Here is a 16259-nt window from a genome sequence, read left to right as displayed (position 1 = left end):
ACACAGACACCAAAGCTGAGGAAATGGAAGTCTTCACAGCTCCTCTGATGCCAGAATCAATACAGCGAGCTCAATCAATACGTGCTGTTCCTGCCTACGGATTCCCACGGGACCCTGTTCCCGGGGAGGTTGGGGGCCCTCCTTCTAGGTAACGGAAGGAATGGACACGCGGCAACACCCAGACATTACCTAACAGTGACATCTCGCAGAGTAAGGTCAGGTGTTTAAGTACCTTAGTGCGAGTTAACAAATCTGTGAGGTCAATGCTTCAACTAGACAGTCATGTTTCTAAGACACTTTTCAATCCAATTTGTCCCAAGATACAAAGGGAACCTACTGCACTTATGACGATGAAAAGGGAATCTAAAGTGAAACCCAAAAGTTATCCCAGAAAATGCTCCTCAAAAGAAGAAGAGATTGGGGTAATTTTCTTCTTCAGAACTCACCCATAAAATCAATAATTAGATTTCAGGAGAGAGTAAGACACAGAGGACTGCTTACCAGTGTCCGTAATCGATGTGCTGCCGAATCAGAGCATGGGGCTGCACTGTGCCATAGGGGTCCACTTCAGGCATATTCATGTCGTCAATGAAATAAACTAATTTTTTATTTCCTCCTGGACCATAGATACGACCAGCTTTTTTCTCTAGAGGTTTCTCAAGAATTCCTGGAACAAATGCATCATTTTGCCCACCTATCAGACAAAATGTCACTTTCTGTCCTTTGTCTTTCTTTTCCCTCATTTTTCATCTTCTGTCCATTTCATCCACTCCTAAGTCTTCAAGTATTAACTGCGCAGGCTGGTATCAGTGATGACCCTCTGGTCACTGACTCTATGTCATGCTTTTCTGCCAACCTCCCTCCTACTGGCAGAGCTCACCTCGCCTCTCCTTTCCTGGATAGTCAACATCTGACATAGGGCATCACACTGGCCAGCAAACTGAGGACATGTCACTGTTGGTCTGTACGCTTTGCTCCCCGAACGCACTCTAACCCACGGCCTGCTCCCTCAGTCCTTCCCTATCCCCTCTACAGGACCGTCTATGCACAAAGAGAGTTCCCAAACCTCTCTTCTTGGGCCATCCAATGGCACAAGTGTAAGGAAGGCTGTACGTAGACTCTATCCTGTGCACACATTAACTTACATTTCTTCGTGTGCCGCAGTGACTTGTATGGACTTGAGAGAAAACCATGGGGGTAGGAAATCCTGAACCGAGTGTGTAAGATACAGTGTCTCATAGCTGCTGACTCTCCAAAAGACTATGAATAGCTGGAGGACAAGAACGGGTTCATGACTATATTCCTGATGACGACCACAACAAGCCATTTGTTAAGTGAATCAAAGAACAAAGAAGTGTATCATGAATAAGTTAGCAAAGCCATCTTCTAAGCAGCGGACTTGGCAGTCTAGCTCCAACGCACCACTGCAGCCTTTCCCTATCTTCTACTCCATCCCTTTGCAATTAATTCAATTCAATTAATTGAATGTCTTCTGTAATTTTCTTTCCTATGTTTGCTTACACTGATTTTTCTTTCCCAAATCCCATCTTTGCCTGCATACTACCCCACTGTGATGGTCTGAAACCCAAACCTTCTTTCAAATACACTGGTCTCTTTTCTGTGCTAATAGGCCATGTCTAAACCTTACACCAATGCCTTCACCCTTTCAGCTATTATCAAGATGAACTCATCGCACAGTCAAGTACTTTGTTCAGTTATGGGATTGTAGCCCTCAGCTTCCATTTACAAGTGATAAAGTGATCCCTCCTTCTACATCTGTGAATGAAAAACATGTGCAGGACACAACACCTTGGAAAAAATAGATAAATAATATAGATTTGCTGAAGAATTAAATGAAACATCGCCAAGTTGGATTTTTTCCCTGCTTCACTCATGAGATCAAGGAAGACAAACCTCACTAAGAGATTACAAAACTAACTCTTGGCTGAGTAACTAATGGTGTCAGTAAGAAAATGTATTAATACTCTCTACTGATAAAGCTAGGAAAACAGTAACAACATATATTCAAGCCCATGTGTGTGCACGGATGCATGCATGTGCACACACACACACCACAGTCAGGGCAACTCAACAGGTTTAATCAACTACTGGATAATAGGGAGTTTCACTGCCCCCACCACCAACACAACCCTGGCACTCTCCTGGGCAGTGACCGCTCTGCCAGTATCAGCTCTTTCTACACTCTCTCCACTTCCCGTGTCTACTTAGCTTACCCTTCCTAACTCAGAGTGCCCCAACGCTGTGTGGTTCTTTTGTTTACACCGATACGTTTATTCAAAGGCTAAAATTTATTCTTACAATTTTCCTAAGATTTAATTAACAGTACATGGCCTGGCATTTCATCAACATGGTTTTAAGGAAGTTCTCCTAAATCAATCCCTTACTTGAAAAGGTAACCAGGGCACTCTCCCTTGTGCTATGGCTCCAGAAAACTGATTAAAAGTGACCAAAGTGTATAGTGGCAAAGCAGTGAACACTGTTGATGCCAATTCTTGCTGTTCTTAAAAGTAATAACCCTTTATCTGATAGGATCTCACTGATATGTGGACTTTGAGAAACAAGACAGAGGATCATAGGGGAAGAGGGAAAAAATATGAAACAAGATGAAACCAGAGAGGAAGACAAACCATAAGAGACTCTTAATCTTAGGAAACAAACTGAGGGTTGCGGGAGGGGAGGGGTGAGATGGGTGGGTGACGGACACTAGGGAGGGTATGTGTTGTGGTGAGCACTGAGTGTTGTGTAAGACTGAGGAATCATAGGCCTGTATCCCTGAAACAAGTAACACACCATAGGTTAATAAAGAAAAAAGAGTAGTAACCCACATAAAGCCATTTGTGATATAAAAAGCCAAAAATCATAATATTGAAACAAAGTATATTTTACCCCAATTAGTGGTAAGCAAAAATTCATCTGAGGCCAAAGCCAAATGTCTAAAGCCGAAAGAAAAGCAGTCTCCCCCTCCGGCTACGTGCCGCAGCCTTGACCATTTCTGATGCCTTGTTCCAAAAATATAAGCAGGAAGAAGACTCACTTTGCAGAGCTGCAGACGTTGTGTAGTAGTTCAAAGGAACACGGGACACGATGTAATCCTCAGAGAGACTTGCCAGCGTGTCGCTTACAAAGGCTGTTTTTCCCACCCCAGCATTTCCTACTAGCATGAGGGGTCGTCCTTTCTCAAGCAGCAACTCTACGAAATATCGGAGACGAGTTGTTTCTGATGTGGGAACCACAACTCTCTGGGGTAGGGTGGAGAGAACAGAATGAGAGAAGTCAGAAAGAGAGGCATTCCAAAATTTTCTATCTTAACAGACACAGTCACTGGAGAATTGAGACCCAATGAATTCTTAAGTCAAGTTCACACTCAGTAGGGGAGATCTTACCTGATACTCAGTTTTGAATTATCAGAGTTCAGACATCGTAGCTTGAGGAGAGCAACTGGGTAGTGCCATCAAAATGCAGTAGTATAAGCAACAGATCTATCTTTTCCAACTTAAGTGTTAGCCAAAGCCCCCAATCACAGACCTCGTGTTAGGCATACAAGGGAATCCAATAAAGGTTACGAAACTGTCCACCACTCTCTAGGAGCTGAGAGAACATTCGAGAAGATAAGTCGCACATAAATCAAAGTTGGGAGCAATGCCTTGGCCGGGTAAGATTAAGTGGCCTAATGATCAGGGCAGAACTTACACTAAAGGAGTTCAGCATGGGGAGAGACCCAAAGTACATGTTGAACACATTATGTATTGTTTTGTTAAAAATATCTTAATAGGGCGCCTGGGTGGCTCAGTGGGTTAAGCCGCTGCCTTCGGCTCAGGTCATGATCTCAGGGTCCTGGGATCGAGTCCCACATCGGGCTCTCTGCTCAGCAGGGAGCCTGTTTCCTCCTCTCTCTCTCTGCCTGCCTCTCTGCCTACTTGTGATCTCTCTCTGTCAAATAAATAAATAAAATCTTAAAAAAAAAAATATCTTAATAGCAATCCTTATGTTTTGAAAATTGGTTACTTATTTATACACTTCATGGTTTCACAACAAATGTGAGGTGGCTTAGGGGAATATAAGAAAATGAAGAATGGAAATAAACAGCAGGTTCAGGGAATACGGACTAATACATAACGACAGGTAGAGAGGTAGCAGGCATAGACATGCAAGAAATAGAATCCTGCATGGTGATTAAAACAGAGTTGACATTTCTTGCATTTTTGGAGGCCAAATTAAAAAGGAGGTAAAAAGAACACTTGCAAGATTCAGACTGTTCTTAAAAAACAATGAACACCTAAATTCTACAATATATTCTCCCCTGTTTGGTTAGCATATACTGAATACAATTGAATATTTTATAGATAATTCAGGATCATTTTCATGATTATGAATATTTACACTAGAATTCTGTTTTATTTTACTTTTATTTTAAGATTTTTATTTATTTATTTGACAGACAGAGATCACAAGTAGGCAGAGAAGCAGGCAGGGTGAGGAGGAAGCAGGCTCCCCACGGAGCAGAGAGCCCGATGCGGGGCTCGATCCCAGGACCCTGAGATCATGACCTGAGCTGAAGGCAAAGGCTTTAACCCACTGAGCCACCCAGGCACCCCTAGAATTCTGTTTTAATTTGGTGGTAATCTTGGGGCCTACTGAAAGGCACAGACTGTTCTATGCTACACCAATCAGAACCAGATGACTGCTTTTCATCAGAGTTACATTTCACAATACATTTTTTTTTTCTCCTTTTTGGCTCTTCCTTGTCTTCAGGTGCCTCTTAATTTGGCTATTAGCTCTGCTCTCTATACATTAATACCAATAATTCACACTTCCTGACAGCTGAGTATGTGACAGGTATGATGTTAAGCATTTCATACACTAGGTCATCTGATACTCATAACTCATCTACGACTGGGGTTGTGTCGTGATTTTCATTTCAGAGATGATGAAACTGAAGCTTAGAGAACACCAATAACTTGACGAAGGTCACAGCGAAGTAGTAAGTGGTGGTATTTGGATTAAAGCCCAAGCCTGTCCAGAGCCAGCAAGAAGGCACGTCAGGACATGGATTGGCCACACGTTACTCCATCCATTGGCACTCCCATTTTTCATATGTAAAAGGGTTATCCATAGACTATGCCTTAGAAAGTTGTTTTAAGGGGCGCCTGGGTGGCTCAGTGGATTAAGCCGCTGCCTTTGGCTCAGGTCATGATCTCAGTGTCCTGGGATCGAGCCCGGCATCGGGCTCTCTGCTCAGTGGGGAGCCTGCTTCCCCTTCTCTCTCTGCCTGACTCTCTGCCTACTTGTGATCTCTCTCTCTGTCAAATAAATAAAATCCTAAAAAAAAAAAAAAGAAAGAAAAGAAAGTTGTTTTAAGGATTAGTTAATCTACATAGAGCAATTAGAAAAAGGTCTGAGATAGACTTCTATAATATTAGCATTGTCTATTACTATTGACTCAGTATGGTTCTCTTCCAATATGTTAAGAAGCGGTTAGTGGACTAACCATGCTTGGTACCACTGTGTGTAAGTCCTAATAAGTTACCTGTGGAATAAAAGGCATCGCTGACCAGATGCATCAGCCTCGCCATACCAGTTCTTGGTCTTTGGTTAACAAACTCTCAGCTTTCAACCAGCTAGGTAATACTGCCAGGTAGGTGAAGTGCAGGTCAATTAAGCAAAAGCAGATTTCACAATTTTTCAGGCAATTGGAACAGGCATGGTTGGCTGCCTCCTAGCACCCATTTCTCCATCTCCCCTTCCTGTCTGAGCTCCCACTTTGTTCAAGTCTCCGTGCTTCCTCCATACACACGTGCTCCAAGGGAAGCTCAACCTGGCTCCCATGGTACTGTGAAGAGTCATCAAGGCCAATCAGGGTAGCCCAGTAGTCTAGCCTGAGACAGGTTAAGGGTGGCATGTGAGCCCTGGAGTATTAGATGCTCAAGGGGCGGTCTGCTCTGGTGCTTCTGAGAAGTATCCTCACTCTTAATGAAAACTGTATGACAATGTGGCTTTTCCTCTGAAGGAAACTCCTGGGGCAACTAGAGCCCACTTCAGACCAGGAAGGATACTAGTCTTAAAAATGATGCTGGCGGGCGCCTGGGTGGCTCAGTGGGTTAAGCCGCTGCCTTTGGCTCAGGTCATGATCTCAGAGTCCTGGGATCGAGTCCCGCATCGGGCTCTCTGCTCAGCAGAGAGCCTGCTTCCCTCTCTCTCTCTCTGCCTGCCTCTCCATCTACTTGTGATTTCTCTCTGTCAAATAAATAAATAAAATCTTTAAAATAAATAAATAAATAAATAAATAAATAAATAAATAAATAAATATGATGCTGGTGTTAAGAGCAGAGAGCTGGAAAGATCCAAATTCTTGGTGATATCACCAAGTCACAGAATTAATCAGTCTTGGGGCCATCCTACATCTGCTTTCTTGTTCATGAAGTCTCCTTGGGGTTAGGTTTAATGGGTTGAACTGTGTCTTCCCAAAATCCGCATAATAAAGCCCAAAATCCTAGTGCCCCATAAAGTGACTGTATTTGAAAACAGGCTCTTTAAAGAGATGATTAAGTTAAAATGAGGCTATTAGGGCGGGCTCTACCCCTATCTGACTGTTGTCCTTCTGAGAGGAGGAAATTTGGGCAGACTTGAAGACAGTGCTCAGGGAGGCACACACAAAGGCCATGTGAGGACACAGCAAGAAGGCGGCCATCCTCAAGCCAGGGAGAGAGCTCTCAGGAGTAACCAAGCCTTCCAACACCTCAATCCTGGATTTCTTGCCTCCAGAAAGAACTGCAAGGAAATGAATTTCTGGTGTTTAAGCCATCCAGTGTGCGGTATCGTGTTAGGGCAGCCCCAGCACACTAAGACAAGTAGAGTAGGGCCCCCAAAGCGAAGACTGGTGTCCTCATGCAAAGGGGAATTTGCACACCCAGAGACACACTTGGGGCAAATGCCATGTTAGGACTGGAGCTGTGCTGCCACCAGCCAAGGCACCCCAAGATCAAGAGCAAACTCCAGACAGAGGCCTGGAATGCAGGCTCCTGGAGACCCTCAGGAGGAACCATTCCTGTGAACACTTGGTCTTTCACCGTCTAGCCTCCAGCTCCAGGAAGTGAATACACTGGGTCTTGTTTCACACTAGCTGCTTAGTTAATACCATAGAAACCCTGTATATTCTATTCATACAGTGCTACCGGAAGCACTAAGCTTCCATGTGAATCCAAATGTTGAGATTTTAAGAAGTCTAATGAAAAGGAAATGAGATTGGGGCAGAAGAAGATGACCGAAGAATCAGTCAACATCAGAGAAATGTAAAACAACGATTTATGAAGAGAAATAATGAAAAAAAAAAAAAAAGATTCTCTTTGATTTGCCATCAGCCATGAGGATTTCAAACCTTTGAGTTGAGGAGCTTAAACACTATTTTATGGCTTGGGGGGGGGCAGTTAAGTTCGACAGGAAAAGTGCTAATAAATTCACAATATGGTCAGATAAAAGAATCATTGGAGCTAACAGAAATAGGTCTTTGATTTTTAATAAGACACAAAATTGCTTTTGTGTCTTATTAAAACAGTTAAAATAGACTTAGGTAGACATTTTTTTTAAAAGTTTGCATAAACTTAAGGGCCATCTCAGTAGTTGTTCCTAGAACTAAGATTCTTCTCTCCCAGGCAATATGCTATATGCTCGACCATATCAATAAAAATGTCTCAAAAGGCAGGACTGGTGAGCAGAAGGACTGCTCAAACATGAAACAAAAAGGCTCAAAGCAGCACAGTGTGGCTTGAAAATTTCTAGGTTCCATCCACCTACCTTCAGAGGGACCTCTGGATCCATAGTAAATGTGGGGACCTTCTCAGCCCAAGGCAAGAACTTCTTAGTTTTGTGATCCAGATAATAATCAAAGATGGTCCCCTGGGATGGAAACTTCACTGCTTTCATCTCTTTATGCCACCACCGACTGAATTCAGCTTGAGAGTCAGAAAGCTAAGAACAACAAGAGAAATCCTTAGGCAGACCTAGAGGTAATTCTGAACACATACGAAGCCCCTCCAAATCCCACTGAACACAGTTATTTGCAGTTATAACACAGTTATAATTACAAATGGGCTAGAGTAACTGACCCAAGAAAAATAAATAACTAGAAGTAACTTATAATGAGTGATAATATCAGAGAGGCAGAAAGCTATAATTGCCATACATCCAAAAGGTACAAATTTTCTGGAACAATTATTAACTTAAAAAGCAAAGTAAGGTTAGGTGAACCTTCGACTACCCCTGGGTTATTTAATTTAACAATGAGCTCTCAGGCAAATTACCCTCTAGCTCCAGTGAGATAGTGTTTCTCAAACACTGGTGTTGATTTCTACGAATATTCACATCAATTCTCGATAAAGTAGGAAAGATAAGAACAAAGGAACACTTTTTTAAAAAACTGGTAACATTATTTGATTTAAATACTACCCTCTATTTGAGCATACAGGCTTCTTGGAACTTTTGCTGTTGAAATAGCTTTTCTTTTATAAAATTATGGTATTCCTTATGGTCATTATTTATAAATGCCCTTATTTTGAAAAGCAAACATTGGGTAACCCTATTTCATCCCTTTAAGTCACAGAACAACCTGGTAGAGGGACTTCTTTACCTGCAGGATCCATGACCACCCTGAGCTTGGGGGATCTCTAAGAACAGTGTGTGGGAGTGGCCACGGCACTCAGCAGTCTTAGACTTTTCAAGACCTTAACTCCCGTTTTTCTCCGGTCACATTCTTAAAACTGCTTTTTCTTTGGTATCCTACGTCCTTGGACTATGGCTGACTTCTTGCACTGGGCTGATTGCACACATGAGCAGAGACAGGAGGGCTGGAGAGCAGGGGTGTGTGCTGAGGGCAGAGAAGGCTGAGGAGTCTTCACAGGCAGAGCTTGCCTCCATCTGCCAAACACGCTGAGCTCACGCTCCTGCTCACCACCACTCACGTGTTTATGAGTCCAGGCTCGTGTGAGTTGTTTTCAAGCTGGTGGCATGGCTACTTTATCTCCCTACAAAAGTTTGTCTTAAATCAAATCAGTTCCAAAGGCAAAACACCTGGCAAGATTCCCTGTAGGCAGAAGATCTAGGACGGGGACTTGACATCAAAATTTCTAAACACTACATCAGCAAGATCATTTTGGTAAGACATCTTTGACTCTTCAGTGCACTCAACTACAGTGCATTTGTTCTAGACTGGGGAGGAAAGCCAACAGAGTGTCTGCCATCACAGAACTTACGGGGAGATAGAAGCAGAGACCGGAGGAAGTAGAGGCTAAGCCGATAAACGCAGAAAAAAGCAAGTGCTGTGAAAGCAGAGTTTGCTCTAATGGAGAGTAACAGGGGTGAATCTATTGTTATTTCAGTTCTAGTTCGTTAACGTACAGGGCAATACTGGTTTCAGGAGTAGAATTCAGTGATTCATCACTTATGTAGGACGCCCAGTGGTCATCAGAACGAGTTTCCTCCCAAAACCCACCACCTATCCAGCCCATCCTCCACCCGCCTCCCTCCATGAACCCTCAGGGTGTTCTAAGAGTCTCCATGGGGGCACCTGGGTGGCTCAGTGGGTTAAGCCATTTCTCCGCCTCCTCACCAAAAAGGGGTGAACCTATTTTAATTGGACGTTCAGGTGGGCTTTCTTTGAGAACTGGTACAGATTAGGGAGAATACAATTCCAAGAAGAAGGAAGAGGTCACCATGGGTGAAGATCCTGTGGTGTGAAAGACCTTGGGTTCCAGAAATGGGCACCGAAGCTGGCGGAAGCATGTGGGATGTCGGGGGTGGCGGGGAGAAGGGGTGGCTGAAGAAGCAGGAAAAGACTGGCAGGACCAAAGATCCAGGGGCCATGTAAATAGTATTAAATTTTTCACTTTATCCTAAAAGCAAATGGAATCCATTAAAGTGTTTTAAACTCTCAAGTGTATCCTATAATTCAATTTACATTTTAAAAAATCGCTCTGGCTGCTGAGAGGATAATGGATTATGGGGGAGGTACAGAAGCAGACCAGTGAGGCTGTTACCTTAGAAGCCAAGTGAGAAGTGATAATAGCAGTTGATGGGAGCTTGGGGAGAGCTGATCAAGACTTATTTTGGAAGCTGCCTGCAATGGCCTGGCTTAAGAACACAGGAGCCGAGCCAGCATGCTGCAGTTGGAGAGTGGCTCAGACATCACCTGGGCATCCTCAAGCAGGCTAAGTTTTGGCTCTTCTGTAAAAGGGGAGGGGGATAGTTGTACTTATACATAGAGGTTTTATTTTTTTGAAAATTCAGGAAAGTAGCAAACTCAGAGGCGTAAGCACATTCTCGGACATCCAGCTGGCACTCAGATTTGTTCAACTTATAAAAGGCGCTTTTAAGAGTATTTCTTTCAGCTTTCCTTCATGTTTACAACTTAACAGCCTCTACTTTGAATGCTTCGTAGTGAGAGCCCTTCTGAAGATGTGAAGGTGGTGGTGATGAGGAGGAGGAGGAGGATGAAGGAGAAGAACCTCATTCAGGGAGAAGAGTGTCTGGAGGAGTGAGGGGGCCACTGCGGTGGCCCAGGGCCCAGCCTGACGGACTGTGGGGAAGGCAGCCATGTTTGAAAACTGGAAAGACAAGAAGGCAATCAGCTGGGAGGGAAGTCGTCAGGAAGAGAGAGATTTCCACTGTCCACATTCTACTCACACAATTTTACCTGGTTCATATCCTAGTGAAGGAAAAACCTTGGGGAGAACCCTAGAAAAAACATAAAAAAGCATGGGGGGTGGGATAAGAGGGGGGAGATTCTGCCCACACCCTCCATGAAGGAGAAGCTCACACATGCTGTAAATTGCGCCTGAGAAAGACCACACGAAGTCACCCAATGCCAACTCTTGACTCTTACTCAAAGCAACACAGGCAGCTTTGCTTTAGAAAGCCCTTGGATATTACAGAAGGAAATGTGGGATCAACATCAGGTCGAGCAGGCCAAGTGAATTCCACGCCTGTTTATAGACATGATTTACAGTGACCTCGTGACAAGAAGCAGAACTGGCCCACAGGTTTAAGCAACCTTGTATCTGAGGGCCTACAACAAGTCAACCAGTGGAAATATGGGGCCCTTTTGGCTGTGATGCCTTCCAATTTAAGTGGAAATATCTGGCAAAGTCAGGAAGATGGGTGCCATCTATTTTTAAGGCAAAGATTCAGGGCTACATGTGGGATCAGTTATGACCGTGAGGGATCCTGAGGTATCCTCGAACAGGTGGCCTTTGGAGATGTACACAGGCGTGAATCCTGGTGCAGTCATTTCCTATCAGCATAACCTTGGTCAAGTCCCTTTGTCCCTCTGAGCTTTATGCACACCATGAAGATAGCTTACGCAGCTACTGGAAATGTTACATGGCAAAATCTACATACAGAGGAGGAACCTGGTGGAGATGAGATGTGCCATTTTCTAGCACTGAAACACTCCCACTTTGCACCTGAGTAAGTCTCATGTGTGAATATGCACATATGCACGCACTCGAGCAAGCTCAAGTGTTTGTCCAAAAGAAATGAGCAGCCATGGACAAGCTCCTCTAGGAGTGCTGGGCAGGCATGGGAGCCTCATGCTCGGCTGAAGGCAAGACCCATGGAAAGGATCTCGCCTGAGTTGAGTCTGGTTCCCCAATAACTACTCCAGGAATCACGTAAGAGACTGATTAGAGGCAAGGGACCAGACACAGGGAAACTGATCCCAAGGTTCTTACAGGCTGTATACTGAATGTGCCCACCCCCACCCCCCTCCCCGACATTCCTATTTTAAAGCTCTATCCCCCAATGTGATGATATTTGGAGATGGGGCCTTGGGAGGTAATTCGGTTTAGATGAGGTCATGAGGCTTGGGCCTTTGTGATGGGATTAGTGTCTTTATAAAAAAGACATCGGAAAGCTTTTTATTGTTTTCTGTCATGTGAGGACACAGTAAAAAAGCAGCTCTCTGTAAGCCAGGAAGAGAGCCCTTGCCAGAACTTGACCATGCTGGCACCCTGACCTTGGACTTGAGCCTCCAGAAACAAAAGTGAATTTCCGTCAGTTAAGCCATCCAAGGTACGGCATTTCGTTACGGCAGCCCGAGCAAAGACACTGTGACAGCCCAGGACAACCTAAAGATGATACATTCCTGAATGAAGGCTGTAGGGACAGGGAGGTGGGGACAGACCTGACAGGTGTTGTGTGACTGAAAGGATCTGCTGACCACTGGATACAGAAGTAAAGAAGAATGGGGTCTCCTGGGTTTTTAACTCGAGCAACTGAAAGGAATGTGAGTATTCCCGAGGATAAGAAAGGGTGAAGACGAAGAGCCAGTTTGGGGGTGTGGCCAAGACAGAGCTCTGTCTTTGGCTCAGGGAGCAGGACTGGCCTCTGGAAGAGCACACTGTTGGCGCTGCTCCCCCAGGCAAGTGGAATCACCGACCCCTGAGCTCCCAAGAAGATGTGGGGCAGCGTCAGCCCAAGTTAGAGCTACCAGCCTGGACGAGCTTGCCTAAACATACTGGCTTATAAGAGGTTTATGATGATATTAAAAATAAAAAACCAACAGGGATCACATTACAACCTGCACCCCAAGTAAAACTGGTTCTATAAATTATTTCTGTGTACCATCTCAAAACATACCTGATCTTGCAACAGAGTGCCTCCAAACGCCCAGATACAAGCAAAGACAAAGTAGACTTCATAAACCTCTTTTGGGCTGTCCAAAGGTACGTTGTCAGGAGTCAACAAGCATTCCAGAAGGGTACAAATTGTCTAAAGAAAAAGAAATAGCTATTCACTCAGGGCAATAGCTCCTTAATAGCAGAGTCAGGTCACAGGACATACTAATCAATCCACTTTCTCCTTAAGAGATTATAGAATTTTCCCTAATCTGTGACGTTGAGACAGACAAAAATCACTGCATTGGTTTTCTAAGTCAACAGTGGAAAAATATCTGCCACTTCTTTTTTTTAAAGATTTTATTTATTTGACAGAGATCACAAGTAGACAGAGAGGCAGGCAGAGAGAGAGGAAGGGAAGCAGGCTCCCCACTGAGCAGAGAGCCCGATGTGGGGCTCGATTCCAGGACCCTGGGATCATGACCTGAGCCGAAGGCAGAAGCTTTAACCCACTGAGCCACCCAGGCACTGCCACCTCTGCCACTTTTAATGAAACCGAACTTCTAAGTAATCAACTATTTTTTAAAAAGGACTATTTTATCCAATTTGTAATCACTATAATAAACATGGGTACATACAGGCACAAAGTCAAGATAATGGGGAATATATCTAAGCTCTTTTTTATTAACAGGGAGTCACAGCACTACAGAGTTGTCTAGAGCTCACATTTTCACTCAGTAACAAACTTCAGATACCTTGCCTTCCCAGTAAGGGTTGCTCTAACGTACGAGTGGGAGTGGACGCATAGGACTCCACTTGACAGAGGCATTTATTTGTTTCCTTCCTGCTGGACATTTAGATAACCCACTTTCCCTTAGTGCTTTGGCAGCAGGTTTTTCCCACCTGTTGTATAAACTTAGAAAGACAGACTGGCAGCCTTCGCCTGTGACTTTTTTTTTTTTTTTTTTTTTTGAACACCGAACTAAATTTAACCTTGGAAGAAACACTATTCAGGAACTTGCCCTTTACTCCCTCCGTGTGAGATGGCAACGAGCTGTTGGTCAGAAACACAGCCTGAGTTGAGGATAATCAGGTCGGTGAGGAGGGGAACATGGCTGCTTGCAAAGGCCTTTCCCAAAGGGAACAATAACCATCGTGAACGTGTTTTCGAGCTACTTCTCTGAAGCACAGGTGTAGGGGTCACACAGCAGTGGTGTCCCAGACTCTCAGAACTCCTGGAACCTTTCTCCTGGCTTCTAGAGGCAGCCTGAGATCTGATCACTATCACACAGACAGCAACGCAAGCCACAACAGAACAAGTCAGAACTACACGTTGTGTCTCTCTTTCCCAGCACCGGAAACCAGGGAAAAGCCATGGTAACACAGGAAAGAGCTCCTGGAAGTAATTTACAAAGGTTTTCAATTTGAAAAGTTGATCGCCTGTTGTATTTTTCAACCTTCTGTCTTGATTTCTATTATATTATATAGTTCCATATCTGCCAATTTAATCCCCCCAAAGATATAAAAATCACCCATTTCGTATCGAGAAAAATAATGTAAGACGGTGAGGCTTTGCTACTTCTGAGTAGAAGCCTTAGTGCTGTATGGGACTGTTAAAACCAAAACCAAAACAGGGACTGGAAGATTTCAGGGGGTCCTCATCTGCTGATCTGGGGACTTGACTAACTCATCATTTCTCTGTTTTCTCCCCAGTGCAGTACTTGGAAAACACTTGGAGCTCTGTGTCAGCAATTACTAACGTCAGACTCTGGTGTATATTATGGAGGAATTAATATGATTAACCAAACTTAAAGCAAATATATGTCGGGCAGCAAATATATGGGTGGCTCAGTGGGTTAAGCCTCTGCCTTCAGCTCAGGTCATGATCTCAGGGTCCTGGGATCAAGTCCCTCATCGGGCTCTCCGCTCCGCAGGGAGCCTACTTCCTCCTCTCTCTCTGCCTGCCTATCTGCCTACTTGTGATCTCTGTCTGTCAAATAAATAAATATTTTTAAAAAAGCAAATACATGTCATTTATTGGAAAACAGAGCACATTAATTTCTTAAAGTAGGCATTTGAAGGTGTTCCCCTTTGTACTCATGTTCATCTCAAATTTTGTCCTTGGCAAGTAATCCCAGAAGAGAGACTACTCTATAAACAACTGCTAGAAAGGAGCTGAGGACAAAATGCCATTTCTGAATACTACAAAAGGAGGAAGTGAGAGGCAAAGTCATATTAATTCCTACTGACCTATTTTCACACTAGTCTTGAATGAAAAAATTCACACTACAGAGAATCACACAAATATATAAGTCAACTCGAGAAAGAATACAGTCATGCTTTTGCAAGTACTACACCAGAGGAAGTCTAATTAGGCTAACCACATAATTAATTCATTATGAATAAATTCAGACCTGCTTTCAGAAATAAATTATACCTCAGATAATTACTGTTGAAGACTATCGTTTACTTAATTGGTGTGTGAATTATCTAAAAACCTGAACTTTCTCTTCTTATTATGCTTGTGACTCTTTCTAATTTAGCTTCAAACAAATCTGGTAACAGGAACTTAAAGGTATCAAAGTACTCTCACACCAATTTTGTTCCTAGAGAATAAAAAAAAAAAAATGGATTTCTAATTGTAAATCTTTTGTGAAGTTTTCTACTTGTAAAGGCTGGGGGCTGTTTTTCTTCATGCTGAGATTAAGATCACAACCTTCATTTCTGTGTGTTGCGAATTATTTTCATTTGCTTCCATGACAACCTATCATACACATACCCTTCAGTCTTACCAGGGGTCTCAGACCAAGGGTCAGAATAGACCTGTTCCTGGAGTATTAGGAACTCCCCCCGGAGACTGCCCTGACTTCAGGAGTATCTGGGGAAGGGGGTGCACAGGAAAGAAGAAGAGCATGGGAGGGCCGGGGATGGTCAGCTCGGAAGCTTTCTCCTACCGCCCAGCTTAGATGCTGGATTTACTGTAGTCAAAAACATACTGAGCCCCTTCTCTGGGCCAGTTACTTAGGAGACAGAAAAATAAATATGCCTGTTACTACCTTGTTCTTCTTAGTCTATTCCAATATACTTGGAGGAACACAATGATTAAGTAAACACATACTTGGCCCCTGCTCTGTGCGAGGGAACTATGTACATTTCTGGGGACATAAAAATAAATACAAGGTGCCTTCTGGCCTCTAGTTCACAGTCTCATGAAAACAACCGGTCTGTAAGCCCGAGTGATAACAGAAGTTGATAGGTGTGTCACAGAGGTTTGCGGAAAGCCCCGGGGAACAAGGAGCTGGGGAAAGAGAAGTGGAGCCACCTGACGAACCCCGCAATCTTTGCCTCATTTTTTATTTTTCATTTATCGTATTTTTCATTTTTCAGCAGAGCAGCTATTACACTGACTGCTGTATCTTTTATTTTTCATTTTTTCAAGTAGGCTCCACACCCAGCATGGAGCCCAACACAGGTCCTGAACTCATGACCCTGAGACTAAGACCAGAGCTGAGATCAAGAGTCGGACGCCCAACCGATGGAGTCACCCAGGCACCCCTCTTTGAGTCTCCTTCCTCAAGCAAACAAAAGCTCCTGCTGCCTCTGTCAGGCCACACCACTGCATCAGGACCAGAG

The 16259-nt window shown here is 43.8% G+C and overlaps 1 protein-coding gene across 1 annotated transcript in view; it reads right to left on the bottom strand.

The window, feature by feature from the left end:
• The window catches only part of DNAH11 (dynein axonemal heavy chain 11), a 322374-nt gene that overhangs the window by 146253 nt on the left and 159862 nt on the right, over nt 1–16259 (bottom strand). The window contains exons 44-47 of the mRNA XM_059171331.1: nt 12649–12780; nt 7813–7986; nt 3056–3260; nt 502–667 (exon numbers count right to left, since the gene is read on the bottom strand). Of these exons, the coding sequence (XP_059027314.1) occupies nt 502–667; nt 3056–3260; nt 7813–7986; nt 12649–12780 (677 nt within the window). The remainder of the gene's footprint in view (nt 1–501; nt 668–3055; nt 3261–7812; nt 7987–12648; nt 12781–16259) is intronic.

Source organism: Mustela lutreola, chromosome 4 (assembly GCF_030435805.1).
Source record: "Mustela lutreola isolate mMusLut2 chromosome 4, mMusLut2.pri, whole genome shotgun sequence".
Classification (NCBI taxonomy): domain Eukaryota; kingdom Metazoa; phylum Chordata; class Mammalia; order Carnivora; family Mustelidae; genus Mustela; species Mustela lutreola.
This window is presented reverse-complemented; position numbering and strand designations above follow the sequence as displayed.